The sequence below is a fragment of the Bombina bombina genome, chromosome 6 (genome assembly GCF_027579735.1).
Source record: "Bombina bombina isolate aBomBom1 chromosome 6, aBomBom1.pri, whole genome shotgun sequence".
Lineage (NCBI taxonomy): Eukaryota > Metazoa > Chordata > Amphibia > Anura > Bombinatoridae > Bombina > Bombina bombina.
The window spans coordinates 731,172,876-731,193,947 of record NC_069504.1 but is presented as its reverse complement, the minus strand read 5'-3'; the positions used below and the strand labels follow the sequence as shown (position 1 = coordinate 731,193,947).

The following is a 21,072-nucleotide window of genomic DNA, read 5'->3' as shown; positions in this document are numbered from 1 at the left end:
TTTCGCCCCCAATATACTAAAGTTATTAACCCCTAAACCTCTGGCCTCCCACATCACTAAGACTAAATAAATATATTAACCCCTAACCCTAACACCCCTAACTTTAATATAATTAAAATAAATCTAAATAAAACTTACTATTATTACCTAAATAATTCCTATTTAAAGCTAAATACTTAGCTATAAAATAAACCCTAAGCTAGCTAGAATATAACTAATAGTTACATTGTAGCTATCTTAGGTTTTATTTTTATTTCACAGCTAAGTTTGTATTTATTTTAACTAGGTTGATTAGTTAGTAAATAGTGATTAACTATTTACTAACTACCTGGTTAAGATAAATACAAAGTTACCTGTAAAATAAAACCTAACCTGCCTTACACCTAACATTACAATAAAATTAAATAAATTACATTAATTAAATACAATTAACTAGATTACCAAAAAAAATAAACACTAAATTACACAATAAAAAAAAAAAGATCAAATATTTAAACTAATTACACCTAATCTAATAGCCCTATCAAAATAAAAAAGTCCCCCAAAATAAAAGAAAACCCTAGCCTAAGCTACTAATAGCCCTTAAAAGGGCCTTTTGCGGGGCATTGCCCCAAAGAAATCAGCTCTTTTACCTGTAAAAAAAAATCCAAACAACCCCCCAACAGTAAAACCCACTTCCCACACAACCAAACCCCCCAAATAAACCCCTATCTAAATAAATCTAAGCTCCCCATTAGAGGCAGGCAGGTAAGCACCTCAGCAACACTAAGCTGAGGTGTAGAGTTGTCTGAACACTAAGCTGAGGTGTAGAGTTGGCTGATTGGAACAGCCAATAGAATGCAAGCTCAATACTATTGGCTGATTGGATCAGCCAATAGGATTGAAGCTCAATCCTATTGGCTGATTGCATCAGCCAATAGGATTTTTTACCCTTTAATTCCGATTGGCTGATAGAATTCTATCAGCCAATCGGAATTCAAGGGATGCCATCTTGGATGACGTCCCTTAAAGGGAACCTTCAGTGTACAGCTGGGACTGTATGAAGAGGATGCTCCCCGCCGGATGTCTTGAAGATGCAGCCGCTCCGCGTCGGGAGGATAAAGATAGAAGATGCCGTCTGGATGAACACTTCTGCCCCCCTGGAGGTCGACTTCTTGCCGCTTGGATGAAGACTTCTCCCGGCTTCGTTGAGGACTTCTTGCCACATGGATGAAGACTTCTCCCGGCTGGATGAGGATGGATGTCTGGTCTTCAAAAACTGTAAGTGGATCTTCGGGGGTTAGTGTTAGGTTTTTTAAGGGTTTATTGGGTGGGTTTTATTTTTAGATTAGGGACTTTGGGCACTGTAAAAGAGCTAAATGCCCTTTTAAGGGCAATGCCCATTCATTGCCCTTAGATAGGGTTTTATTTTCAGGGCAATAGGGGCTTAGGTTTATTTAGATAGGATTTTATTTGGGGGGGTTGGTTGTGTGGGTCGTGGGTTTTACTGTTGGGGGGTTGTTGTTTTTTTTTTTACAGGTAAAAGTGTTGATTTCTTTGGGGCAATGCCCCGCAAAAGGCCCTATTGGCAGTTTAGTGTAGGCTAGGTTTTTTTCTTCTGTTAAGTGTGATCAGTCCACGGGTCATCATTACTTCTGGGATATTACTCCTCCCCAACAGGAAGTGCAAGAGGATTCACCCAGCAGAGCTGCATATAGCTCCTCCCCTCTACGTCACTCCCAGTCATTCTCTTGCACCCAACGACTAGATAGGATGTGTGAGAGGACTATGGTGATTATACTTAGTTTTATATCTTCAATCAAAAGTTTGTTATTTTAAAATAGTACCGGAGTGTGTTATTACCTCTCTGGCAGAGTTTGAAGAAGAATCTACCAGAGTTTTGCTATGATTTTAGCCGGAGTAGTTAAGATCATATTGCTGTTCTCGGCCATCTGAGGAGTGAGGTAAACTTCAGATCAGGGGACAGCGGGCAGATGAATCTGCATAGAGGTATGTAGCAGTTTTTATTTTCTGACAATGGAATTGATGAGAAAATCCTGCCATACCGATATAATGTCATGTATGTATACTTTACACTTCAGTATTCTGGGGAATGGTACTTCACTAGAATTACACTGTAAGAAATACATAAAGCTGTTTAATAACTAGAGATTATGTTTAACGTTTTTGCTGGAATGTAAAATCGTTTTCATTTGCTGAGGTACTGTGTGAATAAATGTTTGGGCACTATTTTTCCACTTGGCAGTTGCTTAATCTGTTTTTCTGACAGTTTCTGTTCTCCCTCACTGCTGTGTGTGAGGGGGAGGGGCCGTTTTTTGGCGCTTTTACTATGCATCAAATATTTCAGTCAGCAACTCATTGTATTCCCTGCATGATCCGGTTCATCTCTACAGAGCTCAGGGGTCTTCAAAACTTATTTTGAGGGAGGTAATTTCTCTCAGCAGAGCTGTGAGAATTATAGTTTGACTGAGATAAAAAACGTTTATTCTGTAATTTGTTTCCTGCTTTCAGAATTTGTTATCTTTGCTAATGGGATTAAACCTTTGCTAAAGTTGTGTTGTTTACAAGGATTGAGGCTATAACTGTTTCAATTTATTAATTTTCAACTGTCATAGATCTTCTGTGCTTCTTAAAGGCACAGTACGCTTTAATATTATTCTAATTGAATTGTATTTCCAAGTTGCAAGTTTATTTGCTAGTGTGTTAAACATGTCTGATTCAGAGGATGATACCTGTGTCATTTGTTGCAATGCCAAAGTGGAGCCCAATAGAAATTTATGTACTAACTGTATTGATGCTACTTTAAATAAAAGTCAATCTGTACAAATTGAACAAATTTCACCAAACAACGAGGGGAGAGTTATGCCGACTAACTCGCCTCACGTGTCAGTACCTACATCTCCCGCTCAGAGGGAGGTGCGTGATATTGTAGCGCCGAGTACATCTGGGTGGCCATTACAAATCACATTACAGGATATGGCTACTGTTATGACTGAGGTTTTGGCTAAATTACCAGAACTAAGAGGTAAGCGTGATCACTCTGGGGTGAGAACAGAGTGCGCTGATAATATTAGGGCCATGTCAGACACTGCGTCACAGGTGGCAGAACATGAGGACGGAGAACTTCATTCTGTGGGTGACGGTTCTGATCCAAACAGACTGGATTCAGATATTTCAAATGTTAAATTTAAACTGGAAAACCTCCGTGTATTACTAGGGGAGGTGTTAGCGGCTCTGAATGATTGTAACACAGTTGCAATACCAGAGAAAATGTGTAGGTTGGATAAATATTTTGCGGTACCGACGAGTACTGAGGTTTTTCCTATACCTAAGAGACTTACTGAAATTGTTACTAAGGAGTGGGATAGACCCGATGTGCCGTTCTCACCCCCTCCGATATTTAGAAAAATGTTTCCAATAGACGCCACCACAAGGGACTTATGGCAAACGGTCCCTAAGGTGGAGGGAGCAGTTTCTACCTTAGCTAAGCGTACCACTATCCCGGTGGAGGATAGCTGTGCTTTTTCAGATCCAATGGATAAAAAGTTAGAGGGTTACCTTAAGAAAATGTTTGTTCAACAAGGTTTTATATTGCAACCCCTTGCATGCATTGCGCCGATCACGGCTGCAGCGGCATTCTGGATTGAGTCTCTGGAAGAGAACATTGGTTCAGCTACTCTGGACGACATTACGGACAGGCTTAGAGTCCTTAAACTAGCTAATTCATTCATTTCGGAGGCCGTAGTACATCTTACTAAACTTACGGCGAAGAATTCAGGATTCGCCATTCAGGCACGCAGGGCGCTGTGGCTAAAATCCTGGTCAGCTGATGTTACTTCTAAGTCTAAATTGCTTAATATACCTTTCAAAGGGCAGACCTTATTCGGGCCCGGGTTGAAAGAGATTATCGCTGACATTACAGGAGGTAAAGGCCATGCCCTGCCTCAGGACAAAGCCAAAGCCAAGACTAGACAGTCTAATTTTCGTTCCTTTCGTAATTTCAAAGCAGGAGCAGCATCAACTTCCTCTGCACCAAAACAGGAAGGAGCTGTTGCTCGCTACAGACAAGGCTGGAAACCTAACCAGTCCTGGAACAAGGGCAAGCAGACTAGGAAACCTGCTGCTGCCCCTAAAACAGCATGAATTGAGGGCCCCCGATCCGGGATCGGATCTAGTGGGGGGCAGACTTTCTCTCTTCGCCCAGGCTTGGGCAAGAGATGTTCAGGATCCCTGGGCGCTAGAGATAATATCTCAGGGATACCTTCTGGACTTCAAATACTCTCCTCCAAGAGAGAGATTTCATCTGTCAAGATTGTCAACAATCCAGACAAAGAAAGAGGCGTTTCTACGCTGCGTACAAGAGCTCTTGTTAATGGGAGTAATCCATCCAGTTCCACGATCAGAACAGGGACAGGGGTTTTACTCAAATCTGTTTGTGGTTCCCAAAAAAGAGGGAACTTTCAGACCAATCCTGCACTTAAAGATCCTAAACAAATTCCTAAGAGTTCCATCGTTCAAGATGGAGACTATTCGGACAATTTTACCTATGATCCAAGAGGGTCAATACATGACCACTGTAGATTTAAAAGATGCTTACCTTCACATACCGATTCACAAAGATCATTATCGGTACCTAAGGTTTGCCTTCCTAGACAGGCATTACCAGTTTGTGGCTCTTCCATTCGGATTGGCTACAGCTCCAAGAATCTTCACAAAGGTTCTGGGTGCTCTTCTGGCGGTACTAAGACCGCGGGGAATCTCGGTAGCTCCATACCTAGACGACATTCTGATACAAGCTTCAAGCTTTCAAACTGCCAAGTCTCATACAGAGTTAGTGCTGGCATTTCTAAGGTCACATGGATGGAAGGTGAACGAAAAGAAAAGTTCACTCGTTCCACTCACAAGAGTTCCCTTCCTGGGGACTCTTATAGATTCTGTAGAAATGAAGATTTACCTGACAGAGGACAGGCTAACAAGACTTCAAAGTGCTTGCCGCACCCTTCATTCCATTCAACACCCGTCAGTGGCTCAATACATGGAGGTAATCGGCTTAATGGTAGCGGCAATGGACATAGTACCCTTTGCACGCTTACACCTCAGACCACTGCAACTGTGCATGCTAAGTCAGTGGAATGGGGATTACTCAGACTTATCCCCTTCTCTGAATCTGGATCAAGAGACCAGAAATTCTCTTCTATGGTGGCTTTCTCGGCCACATCTGTCCAGGGGGATGCCATTCAGCAGACCAGACTGGACAATTGTAACAACAGACGCCAGCCTTCTAGGTTGGGGTGCCGTCTGGAATTCTCTGAAGGCTCAGGGACAATGGAGTCAGGAGGAGAGTCTCCTGCCAATAAACATTCTGGAATTGAGAGCAGTTCTCAATGCCCTCCTGGCTTGGCCCCAGTTGACAACTCGGGGGTTCATCAGGTTTCAGTCGGACAACATCACGACTGTAGCTTACATCAACCATCAGGGAGGGACAAGAAGCTCCCTAGCTATGATGGAAGTATCAAAGATAATTTGCTGGGCAGAGTCTCACTCTTGCCACCTGTCAGCAATCCACATCCCGGGAGTGGAGAACTGGGAGGCGGATTTCTTAAGTCGTCAGACTTTTCATCCGGGGGAGTGGGAACTTCATCCGGAGGTCTTTGCCCAAATACTTCGACGTTGGGGCAAACCAGAGATAGATCTCATGGCGTCTCGACAGAACGCCAAGCTTCCTTGTTACGGGTCCAGATCCAGGGATCCAGGAGCAGTCCTGATAGATGCTCTGACAGCACCTTGGGACTTCAGGATGGCTTACGTGTTTCCACCCTTCCCGTTGCTTCCTCGATTGATTGCCAGAATCAAACAAGAGAGAGCATCAGTGATTCTAATAGCACCTGCGTGGCCACGCAGGACTTGGTATGCAGACCTGGTGGACATGTCATCCTGTCCACCTTGGTCTCTACCTCTGAAACAGGACCTTCTGATACAGGGTCCCTTCAAACATCAAAATCTAACTTCTCTGAAGCTGACTGCTTGGAAATTGAACGCTTGATTTTATCAAGACGTGGATTTTCTGAGTCAGTTATTGATACCTTAATACAGGCTAGGAAACCTGTTACCAGAAAGATTTACCATAAGATATGGCGTAAATACCTATATTGGTGTGAATCCAAAGGTTACTCTTGGAGTAAGGTTAGGATTCCTAGGATATTGTCTTTTCTACAAGAAGGTTTAGAAAAGGGTTTATCTGCTAGTTCATTAAAGGGACAGATCTCAGCTCTGTCCATTCTGTTACACAAACGTCTGTCAGAAGTTCCTGACGTCCAGGCTTTTTGTCAGGCTTTGGCCAGAATTAAGCCTGTGTTTAAAACTGTTGCTCCACCATGGAGTTTAAACCTTGTTCTTAATGTTTTACAGGGCATTCCGTTTGAACCCCTTCATTCCATTGATATAAAGTTGTTATCTTGGAAAGTTCTATTTTTAATGGCTATTTCCTCGGCTCGAAGAGTCTCTGAATTATCAGCCTTACATTGTGATTCTCCTTATTTGATTTTTCATTCGGATAAGGTAGTCCTGCGTACTAAACCTGGGTTCTTACCTAAGGTAGTTACTAACAGGAATATCAATCAAGAGATTGTTGTTCCTTCTTTATGCCCAAATCCTTCTTCAAAGAAGGAATGTCTACTGCACAACCTGGATGTAGTCCGTGCTCTAAAATTTTACTTACAGGCAACTAAGGAATTTCGACAAACGTCTTCTCTGTTTGTCATTTACTCTGGGCAGAGGAGAGGTCAAAAAGCTTCCGCTACCTCTCTTTCTTTTTGGCTTCGTAGCATAATTCGTTTAGCTTATGAGACTGCTGGACAGCAGCCTCCTGAAAGAATTACAGCTCATTCTACTAGAGCTGTGGCTTCCACTTGGGCCTTCAAGAATGAGGCCTCTGTTGAACAGATTTGCAAGGCTGCAACTTGGTCTTCGCTTCATACTTTTTCCAAATTTTACAAATTTGACACTTTTGCTTCATCGGAGGCTATTTTTGGGAGAAAGGTTCTTCAGGCAGTGGTTCCTTCTGTATAAAGAGCCTGCCTATCCCTCCCGTCATCCGTGTACTTTTGCTTTGGTATTGGTATCCCAGAAGTAATGATGACCCGTGGACTGATCACACTTAACAGAAGAAAACATAATTTATGCTTACCTGATAAATTCCTTTCTTCTGTAGTGTGATCAGTCCACGGCCCGCCCTGTTTTTAAGGCAGGTAAATATTTTTTAATTTATACTCCAGTCACCACTTCACCCTTGGCTTTTCCTTTCTCGTTGGTCCTTGGTCGAATGACTGGGAGTGACGTAGAGGGGAGGAGCTATATGCAGCTCTGCTGGGTGAATCCTCTTGCACTTCCTGTTGGGGAGGAGTAATATCCCAGAAGTAATGATGACCCGTGGACTGATCACACTACAGAAGAAAGGAATTTATCAGGTAAGCATAAATTATGTTTTTTGGGGGGGGGGGGCTTATTTATTTTGATAGGGCTATTAGATTAGGTGTAATTAGTTTAAATATTTGATCATTTCTTTTTTATTTTGTGTAACTTAGTGTTTACTTTTTTTGTAATTTATTTAATTTTATTGTAATGTTAAGTGTTAGTGTAAGGCAGGTTAGCTTTTATTTTACAGGTAACTTTGTATTTATTTTAACTAGGTAGTTAGTAAATAGTTAATAACTATTTAATAACTAATCTACCTAGTTAAAATAAATACAAACTTACCTGTGAAATAAAAATAAAACCTAAGATTGCAACAATGTAACTATTAGTTATATTGTAGCTATCTTAGGTTTTATTTTACAGGTAAGTATTTATTTCGTTTTAAATAGGAATAATTTAGGTATTAATTGTAATTTTTGTTTGGAATTTTTAAAATTAGGTTAAAGTTAGTGGGTGTTAGGGTTACGTTAAGGTTAGGGTTAGACTTAGGGTTAGGTTTAGGGGTTAATAACTTTAGTATAGTGGCAGCGACATTGGGGGTAGCAGATTAGGGGTTAATAACAGTAATGTAGGTTGCGGCGATGTTAGGGACAGCAGATTAGGGGTTAATAAGTGTATGTAGGTGGCAACGACATTGGGGGCAGCAGATTAGGGGTTAGTAATATTTAACTAGTGTTTGCGATGCGGGAGTCCAGCGGTTTAGGGGTTAATATGTTATTATAGTGGCGGTGATGTCCGGAGCGGCAGATTAGGGGTTAATAATTTTATTTTAGTGTTTGCAATGTGGAAGGGCCTCGGTTTAGGGGTTAATAGGTAGTTTATGGGTGTTAGTGCACTTTGTAACACTTTAGTTATGAGTTTTATGCTTTGTAGCGTGAAACTCATAACTACTGACTTTCAGGTGGCGGTACAGATCTTGTAGTTATGGGCTTACTTTTTGGCCGGACAGGCAAACTCATAATACCGGTGCTATGGAAGTCCCAGTGAAAAAGGACTTTTTGAAAGGTGCAGTAGTTACGTTGCGTTACGGCCAAAAAGGTGTGCGGAACAGCTATACCTACAACACCTGTAATACTAGAGGTAGTGAAAAAGAGCCATAACGCTGCTTTTTCACCATAACGCACAACTCGTAATCTAGCCGTGTGTTATTAATACCAGGATATTGATTTTATTTTCCTTCAGCGCCTGCAGCTCTCTTCAGAGTCCGTTTTAACCTCTCTCAGGAGATGATTGGTAAAGCTCCACTTATACTTTTCTTATTTTTCTTATTATTAGCAGTAGTATCATTATTGAATATAATGTAAGAGTGTTTGAAGGGGTTGTGAGAAAACCAGGATAAGCAGAATAAAAAACTTTCTAATTTATTAGTTTATGCACATTTTTTTTTATATGCACACTTTCCGAGACATCAGCTTCTACTGAGCATGTGCAAGAATTCACAGATATACTTATGAGTTTGTGATTGGCTGTCATATGATACAGTGGACAAAAATCAAAGAAACTTGGAATTTAATAAGGATAAAATCTACTGCTCATCTGAAATTCATAGTAAGTGTTATTGCATTGTATTTAACAGTCATTCACTGTTTCTGAATTAATAGTTGATGCTTCTACACAAACATATTCTTGATTCAAATTACAGTGTAGAATAACCATAGAATAAATGTAACATTGTTTATATGACTAAGGAAGAACATGGGTCTCCTAGCAAAATCTGTAGGCAATTGGTGATGGTGTTTCTGCTGACACCTAATTCAGGTCTAGCTTACAAGTGGTGCACTAATTGTTGCACATGTGAAAAACTGTTTATTGCGGCTCTTGAGCGCAATTTAATTTAACATGTGTTGTAATAGCGCACCTTTAGAGCACTGGTTAACTATTGCGCTCGAATAAAAAGTGGAAAAAAAATCTAAAATACATTTAAAAGTATAGTTACAATCATAATAACACTCAGCCAGATTACGAGTTTTGCGTTATGGCTGGCTCGCTAATAACTTGCAAGTTATTTTCACCGCTCACCTTTCATAGCGCTGCTATTACAGGTTTGCAAAAAACGGCTTGTGCGGGCAATATGGTTGCGTTGAGCGCCATACCTCACCCAAATACAAGCGGTGGGGAGAGCCGGCTAAAAAAAGCCTAACACCGGCACCCAACAGTAAAACCCACCACCCACCCAACCAAACCCCCCAAATAAAACCCTTTCTAAATAAACTTCAATGATAAGAAAATAAAATAAACAAAAAATAAAAAATAAAAAATTACAAGATTAAAAAAACCTAAAACTTCGAAAAAATTAAAAAAATCTAACATTACTAAAAAAAAACCACTAACGTTATGAAAAATTAAAAAAAAATACAAAAAATAATAAACGAAATGATCCAAAATAATAAAAATTAAACCTAATCTAATATCCCTATAAAAACAAAAAAGCCACCCCAAAATAAAAACACCCCCTAACCTATCAAACTACCATTAGCCCTTAAAAGGGCCTTTTGTAGGGCATTGCCCTAAGTTAAACAGCTCTTTTACCTAAAATAATTACAAAGTCCCACCTAGAAGTAAACCTCCCACCCACCTAACCCCCCAAAATAAAAAACCTAAGTCTAAATAAAAATCTAAGCTACCCATTGCCTCTAAATGGGCATTCAGCTCTTTTTCGCCCATAAAAATAAAAAAGCCCTAATCTATAAAAAAAAAAACACCCAAAAAAACAAAAATAAAACCCCAAGTCTAACCCCCAAATAGGTACTCACCGTTCCTGAAGTCCAGCGGAGAAGTTCTTCCAGGCGGTGAAGGTCTTCTTCCAGGCGGCGACATCTTCATCCAGCGCGGAGACCTCTTCTATCTTCATCCAGTTTGAAGGCGGCGCATAGCGGAGGTGACCACGGAACAGGACCGGCGACAGCGGAGCCATCCAGCGTGGAGGATCCACTTTTAACGATCGTTGCCGCACACTGAGTATTGAATGCAAGGTACCCCCATTATATTGGGGTACCGTTGCATTCATATTGGCTAAAAATTCAAATCAGCCAATAGGATGAGAGCTGCTTAAATCCTATTGGCTGTTTAAATAATACGAAGAAGATCCTCCACGCTGGATGGCTCTGTGGTAGTTTATGGGTGTATGTGTACTTTGTAACATATTTCGCAAAATCCATAACTACTGGTCTCGGATCACAGAATGTATCGCGGCGGAATAGACTATAACGCAAGCATTTTAGCCAGACTGCACAACCTATAATACAGGCGCTATGAAAATCTCGCACTCAAAAGCCATTTTTTGAGTGCGAAATGGAGAGCTGCGTAAAGGCTAAAACACTTGCATTATAGCTGTACTGCAGCAAATGTCAATTTTGTAGCGGTAAACCCGTACCTCAAAACTTGTAATCTAGGTCTTTTATTTTTCAAAATTAAACATTTTTATTTTTCATAAGTGGACTTTTCATATGTTTTCTACCATGTTCTTTTACAACAACAGGAAATTAAACATTTGTGTGTTCTTGGACAGACCGGACTGTCTGTCGCACATGCATTCTGTCCGAGAAACTTTAAAAGCACGCTGTGGGGGGGGGGGGCAGTTGCGGCACCCGAGGCTCTGATAGAACAGAACTCTCTGGAGTGTATCTGCCCTTGATCATTAATGCATGATCTGATTGGTCCGTGTCTTCCGAGGTCATTGGATGCACAACCAATCAGATAAGATCATACATTAACGTCTGAGGGCAGAAACGCTCCAGAGAGTTCTGTTCTAATCAGAGCCTCGGGTGCCACAACCACCTATGGGAACCTACCCATGGGTCCCACCCCCTCATGCCTTGCTTTAAAGTTTCTCAGACAGAATGCGTGTGCGACAGATAATAATCTGACAGACAAATGTCTGTCGGATAACAGTCCGGTCTGTCCGAGAACCTTTAAAAGCACGTCGTTGTGGGTGGGACCCATGGTTAGGTTCCCAAAATGTGTATGCGACAGACAGTCCGGTCTGTCCAAGAACACAATAACACAGAAATCTTTAATTTCCTGTTGTTGTAAAAAAACATGGTAGAAAATATATGAAAATCCACATATGAAAAATAAAAATATTGAATTTTAAAAAACTAAAATGTTTCATGTTGTAAAATATTTAATTTCCTGTCGTTGTAACAAAAACATTTTACAAAACATAAGTGTTTGTGTAATCCAAAATGAAAATGTTTCATTTACTGTTGGTGTGTTTTCCTAGCATTACCCGGGTAAAGCTCATTGTATGATTTTATTAGCTTTATCCAGAAGCGTTTGGGTAATCCTAGGATTACCTGGGTAAAGCCCAAAATATGATCTTATTTTGGGCTTTAACCACAGCCACTGGGTAATCCTATGATTACCCAATTTCTGACTTTACCCGTAACATATACATAATAAAAGCAATTTGTTTTGGACACATTTTAAACTTAGTTTTATTTTCCTTCCCACTGCATCATGTGACAGCCATCAGCCAATTACAAAATGTGTATACTTTGAGAATCTTGCACATGCTCAGTAGGAGATGGTGCCTCAGAATCTGTGCATTTAAAAAGATTGTGCACATTTAGATAATGGATGTGATTTGGGAATTGTTTAAAATTGTGTGCTCTATGTGAATCATGAAAATTTAATTTTTACTGTGTTCCTTTTAACATTTGCAGCCTTACCAATGAGTGAAACTTTCATCCAGAAAAAAATGCTTGTTACTGTTATACCTCACAGGTCAATTGTTAAGTTATTGTCGTGCCATTAGGGCATTTTTTAAGCAGAAGGGGTTTAATATTTTGGCAAACTACTTATTTTAGATTTTTTTTAAAAAAATTCAAAATATTTTTTAGCATAAAACTAATGTCACCTTAAAATAATTATTCAGGTTCATTTTTTTTCTGATTGAAATATCACTAAGAAAAAAAGTTCAATATATAGAGAATTAATCAAGAGTATGAATACTTTCAAGGCACTGTACATATACATGTATGGAAAATGACTGTAATATACTTTTAAATTACCACTCAGTTTTAAAACAAATAAACCAAGATGAGCACCATAAAGACATAATAAATATCCTTAGTTGAATTTGCCTATTTCTAAACAGTGACAGAGGGAAGAGTGGGATACTTTGGATGTATTTTGCTGGTTGCTGCTCCTAAAGAACTACTCTTGATCTTGGGATGCAGGGATAACACATGGGTGCAAACAGTGGCTCCCATGATGTTGGACATTCCTCCACATGCATAAAAAACTCTTCACACTTTCCTATCCCTCACAAGTTGAAGGTAAAGAAACTACCCTCACGCAGTATGTCCTTAAGATTATCCGGAAACAGCTTAGTGGACTTGTTTTGCTGGCAGTGCCCTCAGATAACTGGAAACTGCCAGTAGTCAGAAAGTGTATATATATATGGGTACCAGCCGAGTACTGTCCTGTTAGCCAGAGATAGTAGTCCCACATTATCCTATCTGAACTGTTAAAAAGGGAAGAGTGAATAAATAATTTGCTTATTGAGTTTGCTGTTCATAAAGGTCACCTCTCAAACTATGGTTCTTGGGAATTCCCACATGCATAAAAACCTCTTCACACTATGCCATCCCTCAGGAGTTAAGGGTAAGGAACTACCTTCTGGCAGTTTGTCCTTAAAGCTTCCAACAAATGGCTTAGTGGACCCATTCTGCTGGCAATGCACTGAGATGACTGGAAGCATACAAAAGCTAGAAAATGGGTACAAATCCATGTACTGTGCTATTAGCCAGCAATAGTGGTGCCACAATTACTTAAAGGGACAGTCAACACCAGAATTTTTGCTGTTTAAAAAGAAAGATAATCCCTTTATTACCTATTCCCCAGTTTTGCATAAACAACACTGTTATAGAAATACACTTTTTACCTCTGTGATTACCTTATATCTATGCCTCTGCAAACTGCCCCCTTATTTCAGTTCTTTTGACAGACTTTCATTTTAGGCAATCAGTGCTCACTCCAGGGTAATTTCACGTGCATGAGCTCAATGTTATCTATATGAAACACATGAACTAATGCCCTCTAGTGGTCAAAATGCATTCAGATTAGAGACAGTCTTCAAGGTCTAAGAAATTAGCATATGAACCTCATTGGTTTAGCTTTCAACTAAGAATACCAAGAGAACAAAGCAAAACTGGTGATAAAAGTACATTGGAAAGTTGTTTAAAATTACATTCCCCTTTAAATCATAAAAGTTTTTTTTTAGACTTGACTGTCCCTTTAAGTTTTTCATACAGAGCAAGGAGACATGTCAAGTGATACCTTCCCACTATTACCTTTTCCATCAATTCCTCAAGCAAAACTCTAAACTAGTGTTGTAATGTGAATTGCACAAGAAGCCAAAATGGGTTTTTAAAATTGTAAGGAAATTGAGTTAGAAAAATACAAACATTTATGACAAGAATGTTTTGAAAAATGTTTTATTATTGGAATACTGCTGTTGGTGATGTGCAAAGTATTGGTGGATATGCAGGTTTTCTGGTGTACTGGAATACCATGGAAGAGCTTTAGTTCTTGATGATTGTTTTGTAATCATCTCACTGTCTTTAACAAATGCAAAGGTTAATGTTTAGCTTTAGCAGCCTGTCCAAGAGATATTGACATAGCTCAGCTACTCTGCCAGACAATATGTATGACTATTTATTTAATAAGGGGACTCGGTTAGCTAAACTGAAGTGACACTCAATTTGTGATCTACTGCCAGGTCTCTGACAGAAGTCTTAGCATTATGAAATATGGTCCCTGACATGATTGACCTATAGTTTATTTTTGTGTCATCATGTAGATTATCATTTCTTAGGTACCAGACATGGCAGAACTGCAGTGTCGTTTATCCTACGTCTCATGTGTCCATCAGCTAGAGTCGGTGAAACTCAGTGGGTACTGTGAGTATCTGAACCCTCCTGTCCAGCGATTCAGCACTAATGATTTCCATCGCTTCCAGGAAATCCATGTAAGTGTATAAGACAATACCTTTATGTGGGTGTTTACACATTGTGCTTTGTAACGTCTGTTCTTAGAATAGAAAAATTCATGCAGAACATGATCGCTGCTCAGTGGGCCTGTGTACCTCTACGCTAATGCCAGCTAAATCTAAACATTTTTAAAACAATTTAACATCTTGTTTGCTGCAAATGTTTTTTATTAGCCAAATTCCACCCACCACTTATGTTATTTTGAGGGGCCTATCTGGGCTTGAGTTTGCAGACAACAAGGGAAGCCACATTCATTATGCTAGTATAAAGTGCATTGTTTTGCAGTTGTTATCAGCTAAAACCAATCAGAAAAAGATATGTAGCAGGGATAACCTTGCAAAATCTAAAGTGTACATTTTTATCTCTGAGAGTTAGAAAATCCTCAATTATAGAGCTAAATTACATGAAAGGTGGCAAAATAAATAAGTCACATAGTAAAGTTGTTTTACTTTATATAAGTAAGCATTTTATATACAAACCAAGGTCTTTACTGTACCGTTAAGCCCTGGAATAGTCACCACTAGATTTATATAAAGGACTAACAAGCCAGTTTAGACAATTAAGGTTCTACTGCCTAACTATAAACTTAAACATATAAATCCTAGACTTTTTACATTACATGAGGTTATGCATTATAAGGTTTATATAAATTCTCTATCAGCAGATTAGTCTTTACATGTGATTGGTCTTCCATTGCCCAACACCATGGGCGAGATTACATATGCAGCGCAGGCTTCAGCATAACCGCTGAAACCCATGTCGCCCGTAATTTTACCTTGCACATCGTGGAATCACATATACGGCGCCGGCAGTTCATAAAGTGCCGTAAGTCAGATAAACTAGTGATGTCCATAAATGTGCGTAAATACAAATTTCTGGAGTCGTCAGTGACTTACGGCACATTAGAAACTGCCGGCGCCTAAGAAAATAAAAAAAAAGTTAAATCTCCCGTAAAAGTCTAACCCGCCTCCAAAAAATAAACTTGACATGTAAAAACCCCTATATTCGCAATCCCCCCACATCGCAACTAATAATAAAAGTATTAACCCCTAAACTGACAAACCCCACAAAACAATATGCCTAATTAAACTATTAACCCCTAATCCACCATTAACCCACATCGCAATAAACCTAATTAACCCCTAAACCGCTAAACCGCTATTAACCCACATCGCAATAAACCTAATTAATCTATTAACCCCTAAACCGCCAACCCCCCACCCCACAACGCAATTAACCTATTAAAATTACTAAACCCCCTAACCTAACACCACCTAAATTAACCCCAATTACCTTAATTAAAAAATACTAAGTTACAATTAAAAACCTAACATTAGAGACTTCCGGGTAGGCGGCAATCCAAGATGGCCACAAGTTTGTGAAGCTCTGCAGACTATCTCAAAAGTTTTGTTCGAGAGTGGTCATTTTTCTAGCCATCCTATTCTCCCTTAGCAAGCAATTTGTTTGGGAACCTTACGGGATCAGAATTGATATCATCTGGCCCCCGAGAAGTCAGAGAAAGTAGAATTTTGGAAGTGTATATCAGACTGTGTCTACCCCTGCAGCCCACGAGGCAATGGATCCAGAAAAGGATATCGCCATAAAGCTACTGGCAATATTAGCACCCAAATTGGATCACCTACTCAGTAACTGCGAGGATCTAATAGAAATAGTGCGAGACAAGAGCCGATCTTGCTTCCCTGAAGCTGCTCCACCTAATTTGAGTCCCAACTACCCTGCTCTAGAACCGCAATTTCTGGACATTGAGCACTCGCGGATACCTGTCCCAGCATGTGCAATCTCAGAGGGCAGTTCTGCAGCTTACTCTTCAGGTGATCTCCTCTTGTCTGTGGAAGAGTTCAGACCGACACCTACTTGGGCTGTGCGGGGGAACCTGGAGCACTTACCCACAAAACAGTCATATCGCTCCAACTGGGGGACGGCCTCGCTTGAAAGTGGCGCGGAAGAGACCGATTCTGGCAGCTCAGGAGTAGAGTGTGAGGCACAGCTGCTGATTAAAGATGTTATCTCAAGAGACTGGACACGCATCGGGAGGATTCTAGTTAGCAGCCCCACAAGCTACAGTACAGATGCACGGCGACCCTACACCTCTGCAAATAACGCCCTGCTATGCCCCAACCTTACTACCGGACAGCACTCCAGATACGATGTCCATCAAAGACTGCTAAACTAACTGATTTCACCAAGGGCTGGAGTGGGTTGACATTATACGGCAAAAGGGGGAACTAATTTAGATTAGTATAGCCCTACTTGTGTGAGGTATCGTTCTCAGTGCAATTACACTTGTATACAAACTGACTAACCGGGGCTGTTGTTATTGTTAGTATTATTCTTGCTAAGCCGCCATTGTGTGGAGAACATCAGCCTTTGTTAAATATTGTAGGGGCAACCTGTTAGCCACACAATTAGATAAGAGGCTTATGTTAATATGTTAATATGTCTTGATGTTTCGCACATACTGTTTTGGAAAAGAGTTTATGTATATCTCTACGGTTGTGTTTGGGTTCCAATGTGACAGTTTTTTTCTTAGACACACCCAGCTACAGTCAGTGTTCTGTGACACATAATCTACGTCAAGTGCCAGCCGCCTCTAACACAGCTTTTGAACCACTACCTCTTGTCTACGTTTCCGATGCCTGACTGTGTACACTACATGCGACTTTGCAAACCATGCGTATGTTTAGAGATAAGTGTGACTACAGTGCCTCAATCTACAGAGTTACGCTTGGAATATAGTCCCATCACTGTGTTTACGTTTTCAGTAACTCTGCTGACTTGGAAACGGGTAATGCATATATCTTAAGATGATTACTTATGGCCACTCGGGCGTCACAAGGGCTTAATTTTCATTTTGTCTTAGATACATATAAGAATGCTGTGTTAAACAGCTAAGGGCTTAATTTTTATTGTAAGGGTTTGTGGATGACTGAGGTATCCTTATGGGTTATGGCACAGCTCTGATGTTCACTTCACAGTGGCGCTAGCGATCTCTTGGCAGGGAATTTACTTCAAGTTTTTATATGCACTAATCAATGTTATCTTTTCTACTGCAGACAGATCTAGCCCAGATCAGCTGTCCTGTGTCCACATTTAATTTCCATCTTGCAAACATTTCTACTTCTTAGGTTACAGGCTTTGTGTCTCTAAGCACATGTTCGCAAGCAGTTAGCGGTTAGTGCCTATCTCTAATTGGATCTGTAACTGCTCTATTCTATATATAAGGAGATCTTACTTCTTACCACACAGCCTTTTTGTTAGCTGAGTACCCACTCTAAATTTCACTTTGCCTTTACACATTTTCCTAAAACTCAAAGACATATCCGCTCCACTACCTGTATTAATAATCCCCATTGTCAGCCTATAGCTGTTATCCTACCGTATCATTACATAACAAATTAGGAAATGGTACTTGCAGTGGCCTGTTTATGGCTTTCTATTAGTTAGTTTTGTTTTGCTCTGACTTCAGCAATGTATACCAATGTCCCATAAAGGGTGATCACTGTTTTTCTGATCGCCATTTGCAAACTCTGCATCAATATAAATGACCCAACACTAGTACTGGCCCATTATTGTATTCTCTCACGATCACCACGATAACTCAAGGCTTATTCTGCGAAACATGTAGAAATGTTATCTGTTGGTCTATATACACCCGCCATGTCCCCCCCATCTCCTACCACCCCTCCCCTTCCCCCTCCCCTGACTCCCCCTCCCACGCCACCCTTCTGTTTCCTCTGTTCTACGACTTAAGTTTGTTTGCTCCCCCATCCCTTACCATTCTACCCTTCCTCTCATCTGTCCCCCCCCCCTTCCGCTCCCCCCTGTTTGTCTGGTTTTGTTTTGTTTTGAAATAATGTTAAAAACCCCAAGGAGGGGGTGCAAACCCTTATCTTTTAAAGCACTGACTGTCTATTGAGAATTCTTGGAGATACATGCATGTTATCGTATGAAATCAATGCTTGTATTGTTTTATCTGCCTCCTGGGCTCATCCTGCGAGGTGGGCTGGGGAGGCACCTTGTAACCTTGCACCCTTTATTGGTTATAAATAAAAGTTTAAAAAAAATAAACCTAACATTACTTTAAAAATAAAAAATCTAAGTTTAAATTAATCTAACATTATAGAAAATAATAAACCAAATTATCAAAAATAAAAAAACTAAACCTAATCCCTATGAAAATATAAAAGCCCCCTAATCTAATACTAAACTACCAATAGCCCTTAAAAGGGCTTTTTTGTATGGCTCTTTTGCATTAACAAAAATTCTAAGCCCCCCTAACAGTAAAAAACAAAACAAAATAAAAAACCTAACACTAAAAAACCTAAGATACCGATTGCCCCTAAAGGGGCATTTGTATAGGTATTGCCCTTAAAAGGGCATTCTGCACTTTTACTGCCCTTAAAAGGGCATTCAGCTCTTGTACAGTGCCCAAAATCCGTATTCTAAAAATAAAATAAAAAAATCCTAACTCTAACCCCCAAATAGGTACTCACTGTTCCTGAAGTCCGGCGGAGAAAGTCTTCTTCAAGCGGCGATATCATCTTCCATCGTGGCGATGTCTTGTATCTTCATCCAGGTCCAAGCTGACGCAGAGCAGAGATGAGCGCGGAACAGAAGACGGGCGACCACAGAGCCATTGAGCGTGGAGATCCTCTTCTGATTTGAACAGCCAATAGGATTTCAGTAGCTCTCATCCTATTGGCTGATTTGAATTTGAAGAATCAAATTAGCCAATAGGAATGCAAGGTACCCCATATTTAAACACGTACCTTGAATTCAATCCTCAGTGTGCTGCGGTGATCGTACGAAGAGGATCTCCGCGCTCGATGGCTCCGCGGTCGCCGGTCTTCTGTTCCGTACTTATCTCTGCTCCGCATCGGCTTGGTCCTGGATGAAGATAGAAGACGTTGCCACGATGGAGGAAGATATCACCGCTTGGAAGAAGACTTTCTCTGCCGGACTTCAGGAACGGTGATGTCACGGATACCAGGCTGCAAGGGCTACCCCTACTACCCAGCTCACTCCTTTTTACCTCGGATATAGCCTTTTGGTGTCATTCGCGGTCTCCCAGACTTTTTTGCTTGTTTTGTGATCTGCACCCCCTCACGGAAGAGCTGATCTCTGACCGCCTAACCCCTTTCCAGCTGGCCAGCTCCTGGAACTATTGCCGGAGGGGAGCTCCCTTGGGAACTGGGAGCTCCGGACCCTCCTACAACTCCTATTTCCGATTGGCCTTCCCGATGTACGTTTGATCACCTGTAGCTCCGGCCCTGTAGCATCTGGAGACCGAGGGCTTTCTAACGACACCCTGGAAGTGCCGCCGCTTCCCTGGGATCACCCTGGAATAAAGTTGTTCTTTGTTTCACCCGAATACTGGTTCTGTCTGGTTATTTGGGTGGGGTCTGTTATAATCACTTTGCTCTGCTACATAGTGGCATGTTTCAGGTATAGGAAGGACCCTTCTGGCGGAGCTACCCAGTTGGGGTAGCCGGAGTCCGTCACATTTGTTTGGCAGAGGTGGGATGCTTCTACCTGGAACATCCAAACCACCAACTGAAGCCTTCTTCGGATGGAGCAGCAGTACGCAGGGCTCCAGAAGAATACATTGAAAGACTTACTGGAAGCTCGAGGGAATGTTGCCGGCAACAAGTCCAAGACAGCAATCATTGCCGAACTGATGAGCCAGCCAGTGTGTCTGATAGCAACCAGAGCAGTGAGCGGCCCATTGAGGCGCCCACGGCAGAGACAGTAATGTCAGAGTGAGTTCCAGTGGCGACTGGCCCTCTATGAGACCACCCCGCCTGAGGAGGTAATCACTCTGATATCCAACACCACCCGACTCAAAATGATGGGGGGAGCCAGGCCGGTTCCCCTGGATCCACTTTCCCAGCCAAAGAAGCTACCCCATGAGCTTTCCGAGCTTTCAAAGACAATGAAGAGGAGATCGACAGGTTCCTCCAAGTATTTGAAATACAGTGCGAGTTGCAGGGTGTTGCCAATACAGACCGTGTCACCCTCCTGCTCGGAAAGCTGTCCGGACGAGCCCTAGAGACTTTCAACACTGTTCCCTTGGGAGACCGAAATAACTATGACCGGGTAAAGGAGCGCATCTTTGCCCGCTATGGTCTCACGGCGGAGGCTTACCGGCTGAAGTTCCGGGAACTAAAGAGGCAAGAGGGGCAGCCTTTTACGGAGTGGACACACCGGTTCACCCGGTCCTTGGACTCTTGGTTCGCAGGCTGCCATGTAACTACCCTGTCCGAAGCCACCCAGCTCATTCTGTTGGAGCACTTCTATAAGCACTCCCCGGTGGACATGCGAGAATGTGTTCGAGATAGAGGTCCCGAGACAGCCGACCAAGCGGCTGTCCTGGCTGACCAGTGCTTGGATGCCCGGCATCAGGCCCACCCTGAGCCGCAACCAGTGACCCGCTCCTCTGCCACCCCTGCTGGCCCCCCCGGTGCCTTCCCGGTACCCCCAGACCCAACCAGCGCCTGCCTGCCACTCCGGGAACATCTCACCTCGGGGGTGCTTTGGGTGCGGTCAGATGGGTTATATCCGAAGGCACTGCCCGGCAGTGGAG

At 41.5% G+C, this 21,072-nt stretch overlaps 1 protein-coding gene across 3 annotated transcripts in view; it reads left to right on the top strand.

Moving 5' to 3' along the window:
* The window catches only part of LOC128663560 (patatin-like phospholipase domain-containing protein 6), a 453,640-nt gene that overhangs the window by 360,803 nt on the left and 71,765 nt on the right, over positions 1–21,072 (top strand). For all 3 annotated transcript variants that reach the window (XM_053717940.1, XM_053717939.1, XM_053717938.1), the window contains one exon: positions 14,294–14,446. In XM_053717940.1, the coding sequence (XP_053573915.1) occupies positions 14,294–14,446 (153 nt within the window). The remainder of the gene's footprint in view (positions 1–14,293; positions 14,447–21,072) is intronic.